The sequence below is a fragment of the Giraffa tippelskirchi genome, chromosome 10, assembly GCF_054371585.1.
Source record: "Giraffa tippelskirchi isolate mGirTip1 chromosome 10, T2T-mGirTip1v1.2.pri, whole genome shotgun sequence".
NCBI classification, from domain to species: domain Eukaryota; kingdom Metazoa; phylum Chordata; class Mammalia; order Artiodactyla; family Giraffidae; genus Giraffa; species Giraffa tippelskirchi.
In genome coordinates, this window is record NC_137284.1 from 19669755 (window position 1) to 19693530 (window position 23776).

General features: G+C 40.9%; 1 protein-coding gene and 1 non-coding gene across 6 annotated transcripts in view; both read left to right on the forward strand.

Annotated features, from left to right (window-relative positions):
• CDON (cell adhesion associated, oncogene regulated) overlaps positions 1 to 23776 on the forward strand; it is a 102952-nt gene that overhangs the window by 42363 nt on the left and 36813 nt on the right. For all 5 annotated transcript variants that reach the window (XR_014066937.1, XM_081535043.1, XM_081535044.1 and 2 more), the window contains 7 exons: positions 2601 to 2945; positions 9149 to 9438; positions 11148 to 11322; positions 13890 to 14018; positions 17601 to 17804; positions 19849 to 20030; positions 20897 to 21002. Coding sequence is in view for 4 of the 5 variants with exons in the window: in XM_081535043.1 (XP_081391169.1) it covers positions 2601 to 2945; positions 9149 to 9438; positions 11148 to 11322; positions 13890 to 14018; positions 17601 to 17804; positions 19849 to 20030; positions 20897 to 21002 (1431 nt within the window). In the remaining variant the exon portion in view is untranslated. The remainder of the gene's footprint in view (positions 1 to 2600; positions 2946 to 9148; positions 9439 to 11147; positions 11323 to 13889; positions 14019 to 17600; positions 17805 to 19848; positions 20031 to 20896; positions 21003 to 23776) is intronic.
• On the forward strand, positions 14182 to 14288 carry LOC145524994 (U6 spliceosomal RNA). Its single transcript, XR_014068015.1, has one exon. It is a non-coding gene; the product is annotated as a U6 spliceosomal RNA (small nuclear RNA).

A 23776-nucleotide genomic window follows, 5' to 3' on the forward strand; every position in this document is an offset into this window, starting at 1 on the left:
TGGAGTCATAAAGAGTTGGACAGGACTTAGTGACTGAACAACAATAAGGATAAGAGAAAGAAACCCAGCTATTATTAATGTTATTAATTTACAGCTCCTATGGTTGTCATTAGAGAGAATCCTCTATAGTTTGTTGGCAAATTATTAGAAATAATAAAAGCTTTAGCAAAGTGGCTGATGAAGACCAATAAACAGGAATCAGTTGCCTTTCTATGCACCAGTGCGTTAGCAAGTTTCTCTAGAGAAACAAAACACAATAGGATATATAAGATACACATCAGAGGAGATATATTGTAGAAACTGGTTCACACAGTTAAGGTGGTCAAGTCTGTTATCTGCAAACTGCAGGAGGAGATAAGCTGATGAAGCAGTTCAACTGTGGGAGAAGTGATGATAAAAGTCTCAACCTAAGCTCCATGGCCGGAGGTCCAGGAGCGCTGATGTCCAATGTCCTTAGGGCAGGAGAAGGATGACTAGGCTCATGGAGAGAATTTGCTCTTTTTCTGCATTTTTGTTCTACTGAGGTCTTCATCAGATTGGATGGTGTCCACCCACGTTGGGGAGGGCCATCTGCTATCCTCAGTTTACCAATTCAGGTGCAAATTTCTTCTGGAAACACCCCTCTCAGACACACCTAGTTATTTGGGCATCCTTTAACCCAGTCAAGTTGACAGATAAAACTAACCATTACAACCAGCAACAGAAAATGTCATTTAAAAGTCACCTTTTTATATTAGAAACATAAAAATGTTCCAAGTATACAGAAGTGTGTAACAGTTCATGGATACCAAAATTCAGTATTAACATACTTCTCAGGTCTTTCCACAAGCTTTTTGTAGATTCGTGCAATTCCAACTAAATCCTATCACTAGTTTGAGGACCTAGACAAACTAATTCTAAATCATATGGATGATCAAAAGCCCAACAATAGCTAAGACACTCTAAAAGAAGAACAAGAATGTAGGGGGCCTTGCTTTACCAGATTTTAGAATATACACAAAAATTTATAGTAATTAAGACAGTGCTGTAGGGCTTCCCTCGTGGCTCAGTGGTGAAGAATCCACCTGCCAATGTAGGAGACTGGAGTTTGATCCCTGATCTGTAAAGATTCCACATGCCATGGAGCAGCTAAGCCCATGTGCCACAACTGTTGAGCCTGTGCTCTAGATCCTGGGAGCCTCAACTACTGAAGCCCATGCACCCTAGAGCCGGTGCTCTGCAATAAGAGGAGACACGGCAATGAGAAGCCTGCACACTGCAACTAGAGAGTAGTCCCCACTCCCAGCAACTAGAGAAAAGCCTGAGCAGCAGTGAAGATCCAGCACAGCCAAAAATAAGTAAACAAATACACAAATAAAATTATTTTTTAAAAAAAGGACAGTGATGTATTACTGGTGCAGGAAAAGGCAAGTAGACTCTTGGAACAAGACAGAGACCATCATCAAGGATATGCACGTAAGGATTTGACCTGGATGGCACTGCAGATCACCAAGGGAAGGATATCCATTTCAGGTTTGCATGTGGGATAACTAGTTATCCAAATGGAGAAGAAGAAATTAAATCTCTGACTCACAAAGACTAATTTCCAGTGGATTAAAGACCTATATATGAAAGGCAAAATGGTGAAGTTTTTCAAGAAAATATAGAAGAATATATGATCTTGGTAAAACTTTTTAACAAGAAAATTTAGGCTAATTTTTAAGAAAAGATTGATGTGACCATGTTAAAATTAAAGCATCCTTATTATTAAAAGATACCATTAAAATGAAAAGAAAAACAGAGAGAAAATACTAATAACAATGTAACTCACAAAAGAACAATATGTAGTTAACAAAGAATCCAGAACCATTATGAAAAAGATAAAGGACCCAAAAGAAAAAAGGACAAAAGGCATTTGACAGAGGAAGAGAAAATGAGTAGCTAGCAGATAAACACGTGAAAAGATGTGCAACCTCATTAGTACTGAGGGAAATGCACGTTATGACCCATGAGATAGCATTTTACACGTACTAGATGGGCAAAAATTCAGAAATCTGGTAATCGTTGAATAACTTTGTCAAACATAGGAAGTAGGACTAGAAAAGGAGAAAGATGTGCTGGAGAAAACATCAAATGTCAAATGTCAGTATTCTGTTGTGAGGTCATGAAATATATGCCCCCAAAATATCTGGGACCAAAAGGAAGGAGGTGGTGCCACTTTAGTTTAGAAACAAAAATTTGTTCATGTATATGGTCAGAAATACATTTATCAACCATAATTCAGAACAAGTTTTTTACCCAGAGTTTTGTGATCTGATTTTTGCCTCCTGGAACCAACTATTTTTTTTTTTTGAAGGACTATTGCTTAGTCTTATACTTCTTTACACTGTTGTCATGGTAAAGGCTGAGGCTTTGGCTTCACATGTTCTGTATTTGCAGTGACCAGATGTGCTGAAGATACCTGTGGGCAAGCTCTGTTCACATGTTCTGTATTTACAGTGGCAAGCTCTCTTCACAGTTCTGTATTTACATTTATGCAATAGGATGAAATTATTTTGCATTGTAGATACTATATATAATGTACTTAATTTTTGTATGTGAATTATTATTTTTTTTAATAGGCAGTGGACTCAAGCCCATTATAATTAGAGCACCAGCGAGTGCAGAGGTGGCAGTTGGTGACTCTGTGACTTTGTCCTGCAATGCCACTGGGGTACCGGTGCCCGACATCCGTTGGTACGACAAGCACGGATTGATAACCAGTCATCTGTCTCAAGCCCTTAGATCTAAATCCCGAAAACCCCACTTACTAAGACCTGGGAGTTCTGACGCAGAGCCTGTCACATCCCGGGCGGGCTCAGGCTCTCTGTACATTCAGGCTGTTGCTCAGGAACACGCCGGGAAGTACACCTGTGAAGCCACAAACGCACATGGCACCACACAGTCGGAAGCCGTCCTTATGGTTGGTGAGTTGTCATTAGTATCTTTTCCCAGGTGAATGGGCTTCTTTGATAGTAAGGGAAAAGCAAAAGATACATTTTTTAGAGATTGTTGAACTTATTAAGTGAAAGTTGCTTAGTTGTGTCCAACTCTTTGCAAACCCATGGACTGTAGCCTGCCAGGCTCCTCTGTCCATCGAATTCTCCAAGAAAGAATACTGCAGTGGGTAGCCTATCCCTTCTGCAGCGGATCTTCCCAACCCAGGAATCGAATCGGGGTCTCCTGCATTGCAGGCGGATCCTTTACCAGCTGAGCCACCAGGGAAGTCCTCATCTATGTATTTCCCTCATCCTTCTGCAAAGTTATTTTTCTAACAAGATGTATACTATTCTTTATATTTTTATTGACGTTGGGTGATGATGACTTAATTTGGAGTACTGGTATATAGAATATCAATATTATTCAAATTAATTCAGATTAGACTTAATTCACAATCAAATCTAATATCAGTGGGCATTAGTGAAGGTGCCCTACCCATAGGACTGGTGTGAGAATTCAAGGAGATTATATCTGTAAAGTGCTTAGAACAGTGTCTGAAAGTATTAATAGGAAGCCTTCAATAAATACTAAGTATTGGGTTATAATTATTGCTATCTAATTATTGTTAAATTATAATTATCCCCTGTGCTTCCCTGGTGGCTCAGATGGTAAGAATCTGCTTGCAAAGCAGGATACCCAGGTTCGATCCCTGGGTTGGGAAGATCCCCTGGAGGAGGGCTTGGCAACCCACTCCAGTGTTCTTGCCTGGAGAATCCCCATGGATTGGAGCCTGGAGGGCTACCATCCATGGGGCTGCAAAGAGTTGGACACAACTGAGCAACTAACACTTTGAGGTAGTGTTTAAGGAATGAAGAAATAGTTCCTGATTTTAGTAAACCTTAAAGAATCCTTAAGTATAGAAGGTAGTTAAGTGTTGCATAAATTTATACACACTTGTGGATGTGTATATGTATATATACATGTGTGTGTTTATGTATCAGTCTGCCAAGCAAAAATAGGAGTGGCTCTGCTCAAAATTGTTAGCTGCAAGATGTGTAATGCAGGTACTGCTAGGGTAGAGCATTTGGCTGAAGTGGTCCTTTTATGTAAATAAGGGGAAGATGGAGCTGTAGACATCACAGTATAGCTGTTGGGATGAAATAAGTGTCTAGTTGTCTGACTGCCTCATTTACTTACTCATTTATTTAATTTTTAATTTTTTTGGCTGTACTGTGTCATGTGGGATCTTAGTTCCCCGACCCAGGGATCGAACCCAAGTCCTCTGCATTGGAAGTGCGGAGTCTTAACCATTGCACCACCAGGAAGTCCCCCTAACTGCCTCACTTTAAATATGAGAAATCCGAAGTTCTTTGAAGATACATAATTTGTTTAGATGAGATATTTTTAGATTTTGAAGATCCCCCTTACCACCAGGATTTTATGTCTTGATAAATATCATTTTTTAATGTATAGTAACCCCATGAACCACATCCTGCCTGAGTGGTCCTCCATTGTCCCTTTTACATGCTCTACAATAATTATCAAGTCTAACTGAGTCTATTAAAGCTCAAAACAGCACGTAACAACCCAATTCTTTCCCTGGAAGTTTCAGCCTATTATTAAATTCTAGCGGGCTGACAGCCTTTGCTTTGTTTATTGTGAAGAGGGCAGTAAGCAAGATGAATCACTCCCTCACATTTTTTTCTTCCCAGACACCTTGGGTTTTTGAGGTTCTGGATGTACAAATATTTGTAGAGTGAGTTGTAACTCTTCAAAACTATAATGACAATTGGCCTAGGGTCCTAAATAGTTTGAGGTGGGGTTGCTGGTTTGAGTGGTCACAGTGGGAACCACTTAGGCAGATTTGGTTCTGTTCCCTGTTGACTTGGTTTCAACTCAGAGTCATTAGGGAGAAGGCAATAGCAACACACTCCAATGTTCTTGCCTGGAGAATCCCATGGACGGAGGAGCCTGGTGGGCTGCCATCTATGGGGTCGCACCGAGTCAGACACGACTGAAGTGACTTAGCAGCAGCAGCAGCAGAGTCATTAACTCATAAACATGGCCACCATCATAGTACTCAGAAAGCCCGTGTTTTATCAATCTCTTTTCCAATTCAAAAAACATTCTACCTTAAAAAATGCTGGATATCTCTTTTAGATGACCATTTCAGAGTTGTTTTGAAGATAAAAAGAGTTGTTGTTCAATCGCTATGTCCAACTCTTTGTGACTCCATGAACACCAGGCTTCCCTGTCTTTCACTGTCTCCTGGAGTTTTTGCAAACTCGTGTCCATAAAAGTCAGTGATGCCATCCAACCATCTCATCCTCTGTGGCTCCCTTCTTCTCTTGCCCTCAGTCTTTTCCCAGCATCAGGGTCTTTTCCAAAAAGAGTTGCTTTGAAGGTAAATTGAGATCATGGATGTGAAGAACCTTTGGAAAGTACTGTGAAGGCTTTATGCATTGTATCTAGCATCTTGTGAGCGCTCTAATTGTGCTATTGGGAACAGTAGAAGAAAATTAATTGAATCTCCTTTTCAATAAAAGTTACGGAAAAGTCTCATTGCAGCCTGAATAACACAAGTGGAATTTTGATACTTCTGCAGTAGACACGGGCTGTAGCATTGCATTCTTCTCATGCCTCTGTATAAACTGCGGCATGTGGTATTCAAACTCTTCTACAGCCAAATACCACTTCCCAGTGGTGACCTGCCCAGAGGATGCATGAAACACTAATGATAAAAAGGTCCTTCTCCACTGCCCTAAGCCACAACTAATTGCCTCCACTTGCTAGAATCCATCTCTGCATTAGCAGGCTCCCAGCCACACCCTTCACATCCAGCCTTCATTCTGACTCACTAAGTAAACACGCCTGTTCCAGGAGCAATATTTGGAAGTTGTCTCAGTGAACTTAATTAATTTTCTTCTATCTTATTTTTCCACTAGCTTCTTGTTTTCTTTGATGGAGAAAGCTTCTGGGACACCTTTTCTCTCTTTTAAACAAACAGAGAACTGACCTCCCACTGTTAGCCCTGTTTTCTGGTTGGTTTTCTATGAAGCTGCAGTTGTTCTAAAAATACTCCCACCTTTTACCAGGAATCTGACTTCATCGTGGAAAAGAGACTCTGCTGTTGTTTCCTAGGCTCCCTTCCTCCGCAAAAGTAGGAGACCTTTTCATTGTCTGTATTAATAGCACTTTAGAAGGATCAGGCTGTCAATCCTCGGGTTTTATTGTGTTGGCATTTTATTTGTTTTCATAAGTTGCTCTCTTATTTTTTCACGGCAGCACCACTAACATTCTTCTGCCAGCTGTTGTCTCTTAAAATCTCAGAACCCAAATTTCATCTGTAAAACGGAAATATTACTATCTTCCTGAGAATGTTGTTTTGAGAATTAAATGAGATGATGGTTATTTAATGTCTGGCTCCATGCTGAGCTCATAATATGTGCTCTGTGATTCTTTTTGGGTGTAGGTGACCTATTTATTTTTTCAGCACAAATAAATTATTTTTACCTTCCTCTGTATTCTGTACACTCTTAGTAGTGAATATTAAGGCTGTTTTTAGATTGGCAGTTTTTGAAAAACTTATTTTCTTGAAGGATAGTTGATTTGTAGTGCCATGTTAATTTTTGCTGTACAGCAAAGTGATTTAGTTATTCATATAATACATTTTTCATATTCTTTTCCATTCTGGTTTATTACAGTATATTGAATATAGGTCCCTGTGCCCTACAGTAGGACTTTGTTGTTTATCTATTCTATATATAATACTCTGCACCTCGGCTAATACCAAGCAACTAGTCTGTCCCTCCTCCACCCCGCTTTCCCTTTGGCAACCACAAATCTGTTCTCTGTATCTGTAGATAAGTTCATTTGTGTCATATTTTAGATTCTGCATATAAGTGATACCCTGCGGTATTTGCCTTTTTCTTATTTCACTTACTATGATATAGACTGGCAATTTCTTAAGCCAACCTTCCATTTTACCCAGAAAAAAAAATTGGAAACAAGTAAAGTCTTCCTTTACCTTTGCTAGTCTTGTTTCACTTCCTCCCTCTTGTCTATGACTCGTCTTCCGAGTATAGGAGAGGTAGTTAGTTGTCTGTTGTTGTATGCAGTGAAAGTTTTAGTCGCTCAGGCTTGTCTGACTCTTTGCAACCCCAGGGACTGTAACCCACCAGGCGCCTCTGTCCATGGGATTCTCCAGGCAAGAATACTGGAGTGGGTAGCCATTCCCTTCTCCAGGGAATCTTCCCAACCCAGGGATCGAACTCAGGTCTCCTGCATTACAGGCAGATTCTTTACCGTCTGAGCCACCAGGGAAGCCCAGGTGTTAAGTTGTTCATCTTTTGTTGTTGTTCAGTCGCTCAATCATGTTTGACTCTTTGCGACCCCATGGACTGCAGCATGCCAGGCTTCCCTGTCCTTCACCATCTCCTGGAGCTTTCGAAAACTCATGTCCATTGAGTTGGTGATGCCATCCAACCATCTCGTCCTCTGTTGTCCCCTTCTCCTCCTGCCTTCAATCTTTCCCAGCATCAGGGTCTTTTCCAATGAGTCGGTTCTTTGCATCAGGTAGCCAGAGTATTGGAGCTTCAGCTTCAGCATTGGTCCTTCCAATGAATATTCAGGACTGATCTCCTTTAGGATGGACTGGTTTGATCTCCTTGCAGTCCAAGGGACTCTCAAGAGTCTTTTCCAGCACCACAGTTCAAAAGCATCAATTCTTCAGCATTCAGCCTTCTTTATGGTCCAACTTTCACATCCGTACATGACTACTGGAAAAACCATCTTTGGAGGTAGTTATAACTGAAGAACAACTTAACAGGACCTTTATTACCTTACAGGTCTGTGGGTTAACTGGATAAAGTGGGCCATTCTGTGGGCCTTGCTTGGGCTCTTTTAGACCTTTGTATTCAGATAGCACCTGGGGCTGGAACAGCCGAAGTGATTTCACTCACACATGTGGCGTCTTTGTGAGGGCTGGACTCCATCCGCATCCTGTCCTCTCCCTCCCGCCCTCCTCCATTTCTCTCCCTTCCTCCCTCTTTTCCTTCCCTGGTCACTTCTCTCCATGAGTAGCTTGGACATCCGTATGTGGTAGCACTATGGTGGGGGTGCCAGGCCTTCTTAAGGCTTAAGCCTGGAGGACCACAGCCTCTCTTGGGCTTGGCATTGGTGTTAAAGGCACTCACTGGGTAGCCTGATTCAACGTGGGAGGGGACTGCCCAAAGGTGTTAATACTAAGGGACCTTTGGGGACTAGCTACCCAGTAGGTAATGGTCTAACTCTTGATCTTTTCTTTGCTACTTATGTTATTTTGTTCCCAAGGGAATGCATTACTCATTGCGTTTCATTTACCAATTAGAGTAAAAGTTCCTTGTTCGCCAACTTAAAATCTTAAGAGGTTACACTAGCAAGTTGTTGTTGTAAAAGAGGGAATGCTAGCATAGAGCAGGGGAAAATAGCATCCTTTCACATCAGAAAGGAAAATCCCCTGGAGAAGGGAATGGTAACCCACTCCAGTATTGTTGCCTGAAGAATCCCTTGAACAGAATCTGGTGGACTATGGTCCACAGGGTCACAAAGAGTCGGAAACGACTAAAGCAACTTAGCACTAGTACTGGCTACTAAACTACTGCATTGTAGAACTGCTTTTTCAGAAAATTAACTTGCTCCTTCATGAATAGTAGATAGCTACTGACGATCAAGCCAGTCAATCCTAAAAGAAATCAACCCTGAATATTCATCAGAAAGACTGATGCTGAAGCTGAAGCTCTAGTAGGTTGGCCACCGGATGTGAAGAGCTGACTCCTTAGAAAAGACCCTGATGCTGGGAAAGACTGAGGGCAGGAGGAGAAGGGGATGTCAAAGGATCAGATGGTTAGATAGCATCACCGACTCAATGAACATGAACTTGAGCAAACTCCAGAAGATAGTGAAGGACAGGGGAGCCTGGTGTGAGGCAGTCCAGGGGGTCGCAAAGAGTCGGACGTGACTTAGTGACTGAATGACAGCAATAGCAACTGGAGATTAGGTGTCTCCACGAATTATAAGGTGAAATGTTACCTGTTTTAACTACTAGGGCTCAGATTGTGCTAACATTGTGTTAGATGACAGCACAATGTGTGAGAGACCCTGAAATAATGAATTTCTTCAATCTCCCCTTTCTTTCTTTCTTTCTCTGCAGTTGCTTTTGAAACAGATACCAAAGCAGAAATAGCCACACTTTCTGATCCCACTCAGAATGATAAAAGTGATGATTCAGAAACTGGATTACTGAGCTCATTTCCGGTGAAAGAGCATTCCAGTGCCAAGGAATCATCATCGGAGAAAAATGCTAGTGGCACCTCTGTCCCTGACGCCCCCATCATTCTGAGCCCCCCTCAGACACACACACCAGACACCTACAACCTGATCTGGAGGGCAGGGAAGGATGGCGGGCTGCCCATCAATGCCTATTTCGTGAAGTATCGAAAGGTAACGTCTTGTCATTTATGATCTTTCTCTCCCCACATCTTCGCATCCTGTGTATAACACATGCTTATTATCTGTCACACTTGTGGAGCGGCAGGCAGCAGAACAGGAGTATCCCAGGGCGGTGAGTTTGAGAGAGAGTCAGCGGTCATGCTGGGTTTACCGGTCTTACAAAAGCAGTAAGAGTGAAGTACAAATAACATCCCCCAGATTGGGATTTTAAGAACTGAGGAACTTGACAGTTGTTTTGTTGACCATTCCTTGGGGTTTGAGGGATCTTAGTTCCCCAACCAGGGTTAGACCCCTGACTCTGACGGTGAAAGCACCAAGTCCTAACCACTGGACTGCCAGGGATTCCCTGCTTCTTGACCTTTTTAATCAAACATTGTAACCCCTTGGGTATAAAGCTTTATAAACCACTTTTTAAAAAGTAATTCCTTCCCTCTGTGAAATGGCAGAAGACAGTTTATTTAGCGAAGAAGCAATTTCTTATTAGAAACAACTGTTTGAACAAAGTTGTCCGTTATAATCTCTGACAAATATTTTCATTTCAAGTTGTCTTCCTAATTGTATTAATATCTTTCATTGTTTGGTTACTTGTTACGGTAAACCTTGGTCTGTCTCAGCTGATTTTTCAGATGATATTTTTTATCCACAGGCTTATATTAAAACAAAATGAAAATCCTCCCCTCTTTGTTTAATGAGATTAGTAAATGAAATGGGAAGAGATGTACTCATATTTAAAATAATTTTCTATATTTAAGATATTTTGGTATCCATCATTTAAAGGAATATTTTTTATCCTTTAGGTATTTTTTTAATTGAAGTATAGTTGATTCACAATGTTAATTACTGCTCTACAGCATAGGGATTCAGTTATCCCTATATATGCATTTTTAAAAAATATTCCTTTCCATTATGGTTTATCACAGGATATTGAATATCTAGTTCTCTGTACTATATAGTAAGACCTTGTTGTTTTTCCATTCTGTATATAAAAGCTTACATCTGCTATTCCAGCCTCCCACTCCATTTCTCCCCCTACAGTAGTATTTTTAATATCTGGGAAAATTAACATAATGATACTTGAAAGTTTATTCACTGTTGGTAACTTGATGATTCTAGATGAAGGAAGTTTCACTGGCAATCCTGTCCGCATGGAAACTTCCATGAAATGTTGGCTCTTGGTTTTGTTAATGAAGGCGTAACAGATTGGATCTCTTTTTCTTTCCTTCAACTCACTGAACAGTGTAAAGACATGAAGCAAGACTGTTAGAAATATATAATGCATAATTGTATAATTTATATAGACATAAACATGTTCTATGATGTATCAGGTATTGTGTATATTACATATTATCATTACTACATATTATTGTTTACTTATTTAATTCTCCCATTAGCCCATCAAGAAAGGAGCAATGTTTCCGTTACCAGGAAAGGAAATGACTGGGTAATCAAGTGACTTACTTGAAGCCCTAAGCTAGTGGCAGCTGGTGAAGCAGTAGTCTTTTTCAAAAACAGTGAGAATCCCAAACTTCTAACTACAGGTCTCCTTCTATTTCTTAATTGGAAGAGGCTTTGTGTCTCTTTCACTTTTGACAGTGTATCGCTTCCCCAAATTCATTTTGGAATTGAAGGACTTGTAGTTTTTATCCAATTGAAATGGAAAGATTTTTCTGCCCTATATCTCCTTGTTTTCGCTCGGGTAGCTGGAGGATGGCGTTGGTGCCGTGGGAAGCTGGCACACAGTTCGAGTCCCAGGAAGTGAGAATGAGCTCCATTTGACGGAACTGGAGCCATCGAGTCTCTACGAAGTTTTGATGGTGGCAAGGAGTGCAGCCGGGGAAGGGCAGCCTGCCATGCTCACCTTCCGAACCAGCAAAGGTGAGTATAATCTCCCTTAGGAGGGAGTTGGCTGTATTGATGTCACTTTTTAATAATTAGTGTCATTTTGGGGTAGCAAAATTTCTTATATGTAAATTTACCAGATAAACCTATTATAGTACCTCTTGGGGCCACATTTAGATGGTTGTATTCTTCTAGTCCGTCTAGCATTTGACAGATATTTTTGAGAGCTTATTATAGGTAAGGCATTAGGGTAAGGGACACAAGGAAAACAAGGATAATCAACACAAGATCCATCCTGATAGAGCTTCTGCTTTGCTAAGAAAGGTAAGACATATACGTAAATGCCAACGCAAGGCAAAATTTCAGTTCAGCTAATATTTACTGAATGGCTTCTCAGTATCAGGTGGTAAACAAAATAGATAATACTCCTTTGCTGTCATGGAGCTTCCATTCTAGTTGGGAGAAATTTACACACAAGTTATAAGAACATTAGTAGGTGGTGAGTGTTAAGAGAAATAAATTAAGGGATGGGTGTGGCATGGGCCGCTCAGGTGGTGCTAGTGGTAAAGAATCCACCTGCTAATGCAGGAGACCTAAGAGATGTGGGTTTGATCCCTGGGTCAGGAAGACCCCCTGGAGGAGGAAATGGCAGCCCACTCCAGTATTCTTGCCTAGAGAATCCCATGGACAGAGGAGCCTACAGAGCTCCAGTCCATGGGGTCACAAAGAGTCGGACACGACTGAAACGACTTAGCGTGCACGCAGTGGAGTAGTAGCAGTTGTCACAGTTTGAACAGGTGGCCAGAGAACTGAGCAACTGACAGCAGGGCAGAACTTTAAGGAGGTGTGTGGAAACCCATGTGAGTATCTGGGGCTAGAATATCCCAGTAGAGAGGACAGCAAGTGGGTGTGCTTGGTATTTCCAAGGAGCACTGAGGGGCCACAGTAATGGGAGTAAAGTAAGTGGAGAGGGGAGATCGCTTGGGGAGATGGATGATCATCAGCACATTGTCCAACCTGCAGGGACACCGCCTTCAACCCTGGGTGAACTGGGAGCATTGGAAGGTTTTGAGCAGAGTTGTGATGCTGTCTCTTGTGTGTTTCAACGCTGGCTGTAGGGCCATGATGACTGTAGGGTAAGGCTAGACTGGAGGAGAGCAAAGGAATCGGGAGGGACCAGATCTGACACTGACTAGGGAAGACAAGATGCCAGAGGACAGTCTTCTGTGGGGCAGCTTGTGAGGGTGGTGGTGGTGGTTTAGTCACTCAGTCATGTCCAACTCTTGAGACTCCAGGAACTGTAAGCCTGCCAGGCTCCTCTGTCCATGGGATTCTCCAGGCAAGAATACTGGAGTGGGTTGCCATTTCCTCCTCTCGGGGATCTTCCCGACCCAGGAATCGAACCCGGGTCTCCTGTATCGCAGGCAGATTCTTTACCAACTGAGCTACGAGTGAAGCCCACCCAGTTTGTGAGGGTAGCTTGATTGAAAAGATGCCATTTCCAGGCTTCACTGGTGGCTCAGTGTAAAGAATCCATCTGCCAACACAAGAGACATGAGTTTGATCCCTGATTGGGGAGATCCCACATGCTTCGGAGCAACTAAACCCATGCACCACAACTGGTGAACCTGTTCTCCAGAGCCCAGGAGTCACAACTACTGAGCCCACGTGCCGCAACTACTGAGGCCTGTGTGCCCTAAAGTCCCCGGACAAGAGGAGCCAAGCCACTGCAGTGAGAAGCCCATAGACCGCAACTAGAGAGTAGCCCCTACTCGCCACAGCTAGAGAAAAGCCTGCACAGCAACGAAGACCCAGCACTGTCATAAATAAATAAATAAAATAAAAATTTTTAAAAAGATGCCATCGCAGGTTGGCCATAAATGAACAAAAAGACTTCTATGAGCAGAGATGGGAATTGGATACAAGAGTTTTTGGTGTGGCACAGTGTTGGAAAGGTGTTCTGATGATTGAAAAGAAATTGTCTATTGGCTTTTAAAAAAGATCCTTTTATTTAATTACTGTGTCTGGACAGAAAAATAATGAATATTTCTTATTTGAAATGTATTTTGAGTTACTACCCATAATTAGTCCTTGATTGTTTATACAGTCTGACCTGCAAATACTGAATAATGAGCATGTATTTCAGTTCTAAAATTATCATTCAATTTCATTTTTCACCCCTTGAAATTTTAAAACAGCATGACAGCTTTTGCATGAAGAAACTTAACAGAAGCTCTTAAATAATGAATTTTTTCTGCATCAGAATTAAGAAATATGTACAGTAAAAATAGAAGTGGATGAATAGTTTGAAAACCTTTACTCTAGTCATTTGGCTTTTTCATTTGTGTCATTTATTATGTGTATAAATTAAAGGTATCCTAGTGAAGAGAGACACATTTTTGTTATAGGTACTAGAAAAAGACAAAGTAATTTTTCAAGTTAATTCCTCATATTAGCTAAGTAATTACAATGTAGGTTTTAAATTTAGACACTGTAACAGATAAGTTCATATATTTATATACCAGTTGAGTTTCATAGTATCTTTTCTTGCTTATGCACAGAAGCTTATTTGTATTATATTATGTTATATTATACCTTTCCAGAGAAAACAGCATCATCCAAAAATACCCAGGCCTCCTCTCCACCTGTGGGCATCCCTAAGCGCCCTGTTGTTTCAGAGGCTGCAGACAACTTCGGAGTGGTACTCACAGATTCCTCTAGGCATAGTGGAGGTAAAGAGAAGGTTCTTCATTTATTCATTCTGTTTGTTTCCAAATGTAACTGACATGTTTCAGATTATTAGGGGGAGGAGTGGGACAGGATATTTATTATTCAAGTTATATCCTACCGTATAGCTCTTTTAGGTTTTATTTCAACCATTTTAAAATGTCTTGGGTGTTCGCTTCGGCAGCACATACACTAAAATTGGAACGATACAGAGAAGATTAGCATGGCCCCTGCGCAAGGATGACACGCAAATTCGTGAAGTGTTCCATATTTAAAAAAATAAATAAATAAAATGTCTTGGATTTGAAATCTTGCTAACCCAGTACCATGATTGATATTCAAAGTAATAAACTCAGATTTAAATGTTATGATACTAAGTTTTTATAACTCACAAAAAGGGTTTTTCTGTCTCTTCTCTGGCATGGAAACCAAATTTGCATTGGAACCCTGAACATCTGACTTGTTTTTTTTCAATGATTTGTCAAAATATGTCATGGTACCTAGGGTATAGCTTGGTTTTTTACTGAGTGATTACGTGTCATTCTCAGCTTTATTGTTATATCATGTTGATCTTACAGTGTTTAGATGTCATAGCAAAAAGATTTTTAAAAGACTTCTTTTTAGTATTTATTCATACATGAATTCTCCTGTTACAACATAATGTGCTTTTTGTGATCAAGGGAAGGCTTAACATTTTATTACTGAGCTCTAAGAATTTTCAAGCTTCTCGTCCCTATTTTTATAGTCTTCCATGAGTTGGTCTCAGACAGAAGCAAGTCATAACATTTGAATGCCTCTCTGGAGTGCCTCTGCGTCTTCAGTATCATGAGCTGCTTTTTCTTGAGTCCTTTCACCTCTGAAATCAGAAGAATAAAAACCTCATGAATTAACATACTGTACTAAAGGCTGGAGCAGCAGAGATAAAATAAATCTTGTCCTTGGAGAGGCTTACAGTATAGGAGATGATGCAGACAACTAAACCAATACCAATATATCAGGGAAGATAGATTAACTAACAACGATGGTTTTGATTCTACCTTGGAATCAAATATTTCACAAGAGAATTATCTAAATCACTTACTTGATAGGAAGGAGGCCCAGTGGCTGGCCATAAGAGATGTTCCCTAAGCTAAGCTTCAAAGGCAAGAATGTTATAGCTGAATGAAGAAGCAGGAGAAACAGTTCTAGGCAGAGACCTCTCATGCAGAGACAGATGAAGGACATGTTCTATTTCATTTAGAGATTCAGAGATTTTATTTAGTGCTATGGGGAATCATGCTACAGTGGGGGAGGAAAGCAGTTGCCTTGTATGATGTCCTTAAAGATTCAGCCTTTCCCTAAAAGCTATGAAGAAGCCTGAAGGATTTTAGATATGGGATGGGGGAGTGGCATCAGATGAGGCTTGGAAATACAGACAGTGACAGTGTGGATGGAGAAGGACACAAACGAGATGAAGGGAACTGAATCCTCACTGAAAAAAAGCAAGAAATATGGTGACTTGGGCAACTTGAACCATTTACTAAGATAGGTGATAAGAATTTCTTGCTGAAGGTTATGGATTCTGTTCTGGCAATCATGAGTTTGGTGTTATCCAAGCAGCGATAACCATAGAGAAATGATTTATTTAATCTTCACAATAACCCTGTGAGGAAGGGAGCATCAGCATATTACAAATCAGGAAACTGGGACTCAAGGGAGTTATGGAACTTGCCTAAGGTCAACCGGAGAGTGGTGGAACTGCTATCCAGTCAGATATTTAGACTCCAAGAGCCGTGTTCTTTATCTCCTTTCACATGCTGTTTCTTTTAGGTATTGATGGTATTCTTCTCTTTAGGGATTTTCCCCTAATACCATTCTTTTTCTACTTGGTCTGTGGTATTCTTTATGAGTTTTAACCTCACGTGAATCAACAAAGGAAGTTGTTTGGGTATCTTCATATTAAAAGAGCAATTCACTAACTTCTATTCATTCTGTTTCCATTGCTTTCTAACTTGAAAGGAATACAGTAAGTATCATGCCAAGTTGCCTGCTTTGAATGTATTCATCTTTTCATCCATTAAACAATTTGTTTTTAAAATGCCACAAATTTCTTCATACAGACACCATATGCAACATTACTTTGTTATGTGTTTGTATTCAGATTGAAGAGTTGTTGAGACAGAGGGGTGTTGGTGGAGGCTAGACCCAACTAGACAGAGATGGGGCTTCCTGAGTAGTTCACTGAAGTGATGTAACCGTGGGGGCTTCCCTGGTGGCTCAGCAAAAAAGAGTCCACCTGCTGATGCAGGAGATACGGGTTCGATCCCTGTGTCGGGAAGATCCCCTGAAGAAGGAAATGGCAACCCACTCCAGTATCCTTGCCTGGGAAATCCCACGAACAGAGGAGCCTGGCAGGCTACAGTCCATGGGGTTGCAGAGAGTCAGACATGACTTAGCGACTAAAGCGACGACAGTGGAACCATGGTCCAGAGCTGGTCCTCCTTGTTCTAGCTCTAGAAACATGACAGTTAGCATGTGGAAGGGTAGTCAGTCTTCTTGATAACCAGCCCATTCTTAAAAAATTCACAGGTGGTTACTGTAAAGTGGGATGGCAGTTTACTACTTTGTCACTGTCATACAGACCAGGTTGTTTCTGTCAGCATCCTTGCTTTGTAGGGACCAAGTGGGGAGCCAGTTATAACCATAAGATTGCTTGGCCAGCAGTTAGGGACATGTGTTTGGGTACACAGTTTAAATGGCTGATGAACTCACTCCTGAGGTTTCCACCTGCCATGGAAACAAGACCGTCTCATCTGTGGGCTAGGACATCCCTCCCCTTGGCCATGCTAACTGAAAGCTGCCTGGTGTTGGCTCTCTGACCCTCCTGTCCTACAGGTTCACGTGGATGATCACGTGGATCATCTGTTTCCTGATAACACTTGTCTTTATTTAACTGTGAATCTGCCTGCCTGCTTTCATCCTGAGCAGTGGTTCTCCCTTCTATTTTTATCAGTATTGATTTTGTTGGTTCAGTTTATCTCTATTTACTGCTTGCAGTCTGTTTTTTGGACTAGCATTCCTGTAGCCTTGAAGTGTGTTAAGATACATACAATAGTAATAGCTATATTGCTGACTATTGACAGGCTATGATCATACAGCTAATAAATAGAACAGTCTGTAGACTGTTGGCTGAATATGTTTTCTATAACTCAGTTGGATAAAGAAAACCATTTAAATAACACATCATTTTGAAAATTTACTAAAAATTATTACCACAGTCAGACTTGAAGCACCAAATAATAAGCACCAAATAATAATTACTTATATTGTTTTAGCATGCCTCAGTGATCATACTCATTAGCTTTCAGATTTTCAGAGATACTTATCAAGTTTATAAATTATCTCACTTTTCCTGCTGCTTCCTCTATTTCATCGCACATTAACTTTTCAGAGGACAGAAAGATAGTCATAATGTTATTAACTCTGGCAAGAATTTTGGTGAAGAGCCTTTGATAAAGTGATGTTTGGGATTTATCTCTCTCAATTCATTTGAGTAATTCTTGTCTCTGATGTTGAGGGTTATCGAAATGAAATGTTTCCATTTTCAGTCCCAGAGGCACCTGACCGGCCTACTATCTCCACTGCGTCAGAGACGTCTGTCTATGTCACGTGGATTCCTCGGGCGAACGGGGGCTCTCCAATCACTGCCTTCAAGGTCGAATATAAACGGATGAGGACTAGTGATTGGCTGGTGGCAGCTGAAGACATCCCTCCTTCTAAGCTTTCTGTGGAAGTTCGTAGTTTAGAGCCAGGTAGTAATATTCAAACATTTTGTTTTAGACCATCAATGCTGACTTTAGACGCGTATTTGTCTTTTTTTTTTGACCATGCCTGCTGCATGCAGGATATTAGTTTCCTGACCAGGGATCCAATCTGTGTCCCCTGCGTTGGGAAGTCTTAACCACTGGACCACCAGGGAAATCGATAAATACATATTCTTAATAATCTAATATTCTTCTAATTGTTAAAGTAATGTGAGCTTATTATGTAAAAATTTGAAAGCAAAATATAAAAAGAGAATAGTCACCCCAAGTCCACCCATCTAGAGATAACCGTTGTTTATATTATGTTGTATTTCTTTCTAGTCTTTTTTCCTTTCTAATACAAACTGGGATCAGTCCATAAATATTGTCTTGTGACCCCTTTTTCCCGTGTTATATCATAATTAACAATTCTTCAGAACTCAGTGTTTAATAACTGTGTATCTACTGTGTAAGTATACCATGATTGACTTAACCTAGTCTTTATTTCCGGGCTTTAGACTATTTCTAACTGCAAATGAATGGAAGTAGGGTTGTAGTGACATCTTTGTGTGCATGTATGTGTATGTATTCTGCTATGAACGAATGTTTTACGAGGAAAATTGCTTGTTATTTGACTACAATTGATCTGATGAGGCATCTTAGCGTGGTTAAACCCACTACTTTGTTTTATGGATATGAGACAACATTCAGCACCTCTTTGTTCTGTTAAGTTTTGTTTCAGCAGCAGGGGAGCTTCTCCAGACCCCCTGCGTGCTTAGTTGCTCAGTCATGTCTGACTCTTTGTGATCCCATGGACTGTAGCCCACCAGGTTGCTTTGTCCTTGGGGATTCTCCAGGCTAGAATACTGAAGTCGGTTGCCATGCCCTCCTCCAGGGGATCTTCCCAACCCAGGGATCAAACCCAGGTCTCCTGCATTGCAGGCAGATTCTTTACCATCTGAGCCACCAGGGAAGCCCATCCAGACCCCCTAATATATGAAACAAACCATAAAAGAGAAAAGCACTAATCACAAATCAACTTTCTTTACTTCTGTTTGTTTGGGTGTCATGACTATTTTTGTTGATGAACTTTTAAATGTACTTTAGCAGCAAAAACCTGTATTTGTCTGACAGGTAACAGGAGGAGCTCAGGAATATGTAGGTACAGTTAGGAGAAGGTGGCAGTTTTAAATATGGGCAAAGCTAAGTAACATTTTATAGATAGAAAAGACTGTTTTCAGAAGCTCAGGGGTTATTTTTGAGCTTTTGGGAAACTTGCTTTAGGGATCTAATTTATTCTTTAGATTCAGATTTTCAGAAACTCACAATCCTTAGAGTTTTTTTTTTTTAACTTCTTAATATCTAAGCCAAACAAATACCTTCTGTTGCAGCTTAAATCTGATCTTTCTTATCCTCTTATTAGAGGGAGCAGAGTGACATCTGTGATCAGCCACACAGTGCCTCTTCATAGCTGTATTCCCTGTGTTAAACTTCGCTTCAGTTGTTTCTTTCAAAGTGAAGAAAAACCTATTGGGTTGGCCACGTTCAGATTTTTCCTATGTTCTTACAGAAAAACCCAAACAAATATTCTTGCCAACCCGATAATTTCAGCAACCCACTCCAGTATTCTTGCCTGGGAAATCCCATGGATAGAGGAGCCTGGTAGGTTACAGTCCATGGGGTTGCAAAGACTGGGACACGACTTAGTGACTAAACACCACCACCATCACCACCAGCTAGTCCTGTATTTGATGGGTATGACTTTAGAACAGGATGTTGAAAGAGAAATGTGCTCTTTCCTCTTCTCTCCTTGCTTCCTTCCATGAGGAACAGCATCTGTCTCTCCCAGGGAACCCCAGTAAGTATTGGAATCTTGAACACACGCAGTGAATGCATGCAATACCAGCGGAGTTGGCAAGTGGGTTGAAATCTATTCACCATCTAGGCTTTAGACCATATCATTGTTATTGCAGAGAGATGCTTAAGTACGATTGTTGTATTTTGAATATTGCCCCTTAAATTCTGTTTGTTTGTTTTTTCCCTCCCTCAAAAGGTTCAACATACAAATTTAGGGTCATTGCTATCAATCATTATGGTGAGAGTTTTCGGAGTTCAGCTTCTCGTCCCTATCAGGTGGCTGGGTTCCCCAATCGCTTTTCTAACCGTCCAATAACTGGACCTCACATCGCATACACAGAAGCTGTCAGTGACACTCAGATCATGCTAAAGTGGACGGTAAGTAAAACATCTTCTCTAATGACAAAAGTTTCTGATGTGACCATGTTAATTTAATATCAGGACATGATACTATGAATGGGAAATTTTTGAACTTTTAAGTAAGAGGAAATTGAGGGGCACAAATTTATGTATAAGAGGGGGAGGTGTTTTTTTTTTTAATTTATAATGGAGTATTAAATGATTGGGGCTTCCCAGGTGGCACTCCAATGGTAAAGAGCCTTCCTGCCAAAGCAGGAGACATAAGAGATGCAAATTCAATCCCTGGGTTGGGAAGATCCCCTGGAGGAGGGCATGGCAACCCACTCCAGTATTCTATTCTTGCCTGGAGAATCCCATGGCCAGAGGAGCCTGGTGGGTTACAGTCCATGGGGTTGAACAGAGTCAGACACGACTGAACTGAAGTGACTTAGCACACACACACTCATAGCTGATCAACAGTGTGATGGTTTCAGATGCACAGCAGAGGGACTCAGCTGTACATACACATATATTATATCCATTCTTCCCCCAAATTCCCCTCCCATCCAGGCTCAGGGGGCAGGGCTAAAAATAAAATGATTGTCTCTTCAGCTCTCATCCAAGTATTAACATAATCACCATTTCATGTTTTATTGCTTTTGAGCCCAATGTACTTTTTTGTCTTTGAGCGGAGTGAGACATATTGCTTTATTTTTGTTTAGCCCTGCAGTAAGCTAAGATGCTCTCAATACCTTTGAATACCTTTAAATTAAATTTTAAATGGCCATCAAGGATGTCTATAAAATGAAGCTCAAAAAATACTGCCACACAGATAAATAAATCTTAATGGATGTAAAAGTTACATTTATTTTTGTCTTTGACAAGTCTTTGCTTCTCTTTTCTAGTACATTCCATCGAGTAACAATAACACTCCCATCCAAGGATTTTATATCTATTACCGTCCAACGGATAGTGACAATGACAGTGATTACAAGAGGGATATTGTAGAAGGTAAGTGCTGTGGACAAGCTAGAGTCTTAATAAGGGAGTTTTGGAGGGAGAGGGTTTATAAATATTATGAAAAACATCCCAGGGTAAAATAGAGTAAAAAATGAAATGACATATATACTATTACTTTTAATTTTTTCCAAAGAAAGTTAATTTGTCCAATTTAATACAGTGGACCCTTGAAGAGTGAGGGGTTGGTGGCTCAGTCTGTAGAGAATCCACCTGCGATGCAGAAGCTGCAGGAGACTCGTGTTTGATCCTTTGTCAGGAAGATCCCCTGGAAGAAGGCATAGCAGCCCACTCCAGTATTCTTGCCTGGAACATCCTATGGACAGAGGAGCCTGCCAGGCTACAGTCCATAGGATCACAAAGAGTCAGGCACGACTGAAGAGATCTTGCACGTATGCATCCTAGTTCAGTTTTGCATATGTGTGTGTATCTGAAATTATTTGCTTAACATTTGCTTCTCCCACTAAACGTTAATGTCCTTATGGCAGAGGGCCTTCTTTCCCACGGCTGTACCCCAAGCCCTACACTGTTGAGTTGTTTGGTATTTACTGAGTGAATGAATGGGTGAATGCTCAGAGTCCAGAAAAGAAGAGTGAAATGTCTAGGGTGATCAGGTTGGAAAAAAGACATCTATTATAGCCAGCAGCAGAACAGCTGTCTTCAAGTTGTTTTTAGTTTATTATTTTGGCTGCTCTAGGTCTTCGTTGCTGTGCTTGGGCTTCTTCCAGCTGCAGTGAGCTGGGGCTACTCCCTAGTGGCACTGTGTGGGCTTCTCATGGTGGTGGCTTCTCCTCTTGCAGAGCACAGGCTCTAGGTGCTGGTGGGCTTAGTAGTTGTGGTGCCCGTGCTGAGTTGCTTCACAGCATGTGGAGTCTTCTCGGGTGAGGGATCAATCCTGTGTCTACTGCATTGGCAGGCAGATTCCTAACGACTAGACCACCAGGAAAGTCTTGTCTTCAGTTATTTAAGGACTAGGATGTGGAAGAGGTACTCAGTCTGTTGGGGGAGGGCAACTAGAAGGAAATCATGTGAGGAAGAACCCTTTCATACCATATTTCTAACATGGGTTCCCTCACAGAATACTCAGTTCAGTTCAGTTCAGTCACTCAGTCGTGTCCGACTCTTTGCGACCCCATGAATTGCAGCACGCCAGGCCTCTCTGTCCATCACCAACTCCCAGAGTCCACCCAAACCCATGTCCATCGAGTCAGTGATGCCATCCAACCATCTCATTCTCTGTCGTCCCCTTCTCCTCCCGCCCCCAATCCTACCCAGCATTAGGGTCTTTTCCAACTCCCTAATTTGGGAGATGTTCAGTAGAAGCTGGATGCCTGTTTCTCAGTGGTATCTTGGAACAGATTCTTGCTTTGGGAGGAAGGCTTCTTCCGAGGTCTTTTTTCACTCTAAGATTCTTTTTTTTTTTTTTTGAAGTATTAATCTCCTAATGAATCATCTCAAAAAATTGTCCCAAGCCAAAGTGACTTTCCTCTGACTTTTCGACGTCAAATAGTTTTTTGTTATAAGTAATCTTATAATAAATTATTTTAATAGATGCCATCATGTTTCTTTAAATATTGTGGTTGTCTTTTTGTTGTTTATCCAGTGGAATTACTTTTGTGATGTGATGAAAAATTTGTTAACTATATTTTAATACCTGGCACAGAGTAGGTGCTCCCTAAATATTTTTTGAATAGAAGAGTGATTATTTCTCAGTCTGGAAAAATAGGAAAGAAATGAGTTCCCCAAACCGGCCTTCTTCATAAAGAATTGGGGAGGTGTGGAAAGATCATTGTTAGTGGCAAAAAAGATTTAGTGAAGTCAGGATGGTAGCTTCCTGGAGGGAGCAGTGGCTGGAGGGAACGTGAGGGGACCATGGGTCCAGGAACACTTGCTTCACCTGGGTGCTGGTCCCACAGCTGTGCTCTGTGTGTGTGAACATTCATCTCTACAGTGATGGACACTTTTTCATATGCATGTTCATGAAAGGAAATAGAATTGTTAGTGACCAATCTACACTGTAGCCCTGGCTCAGTCAGTCTTCATTTAGTTTTGTCCGGGTTAGGCAGCTGGAGCTGTCAGATTTCTAGTTTTAAAATCTTTTGAGAGAGGTTACACTTTCGTTAGAAGGTCATTCTAAACAAGGCAAATATAAATAAAACAAACATCCCTCTCTGTCTCCCGTCAGTATCACTCTCTCCCCTCCCCTTCCTGGTTCAACTCTACAAATCCACTGAGAAACACTTTCTATATTCTCTAGCTAAATCTTTGAACATTTACAGACTTGAATGTTGCGCCTGTGGAGTGTGGAGCTGGGAAATTGCTCTGAAGGAGCTTTTGTTTCTATTACTAGCATCTGTACATGTGAGCTTTGCCTTGTGGTTCACAGAGAACTTGTTTATGAACGTAATAGAGCAGTTAGCTGTTTAAGTGGGCTTCACGGTGCTGTGTAATTTGCTTATTCCTTATTTTCAAGTTTATGCACTTGAAATTCTTTTTGTGGCAGCTGGAAACTATTGGCTTGCTCTCTTGAGCCGAGAAACAGAAGTATTTATCCTTTATATGTAAAGTTTTCTTTAAAGTTTTAGATTACTTACGTATATCAACTCAAAATTGTTTAAGCTTTGAAACTCAATTACATTGGTAAAGAATACAGAAAGAGGAGAGCAATTATACTGGTACCCTACCCTTTGAATTAAGTTCCCCATTTAGATAAGCTGTAACCGTTTTGAACATACCAGTGTTTTTGTGGTGAATATTTTAATCTTGTA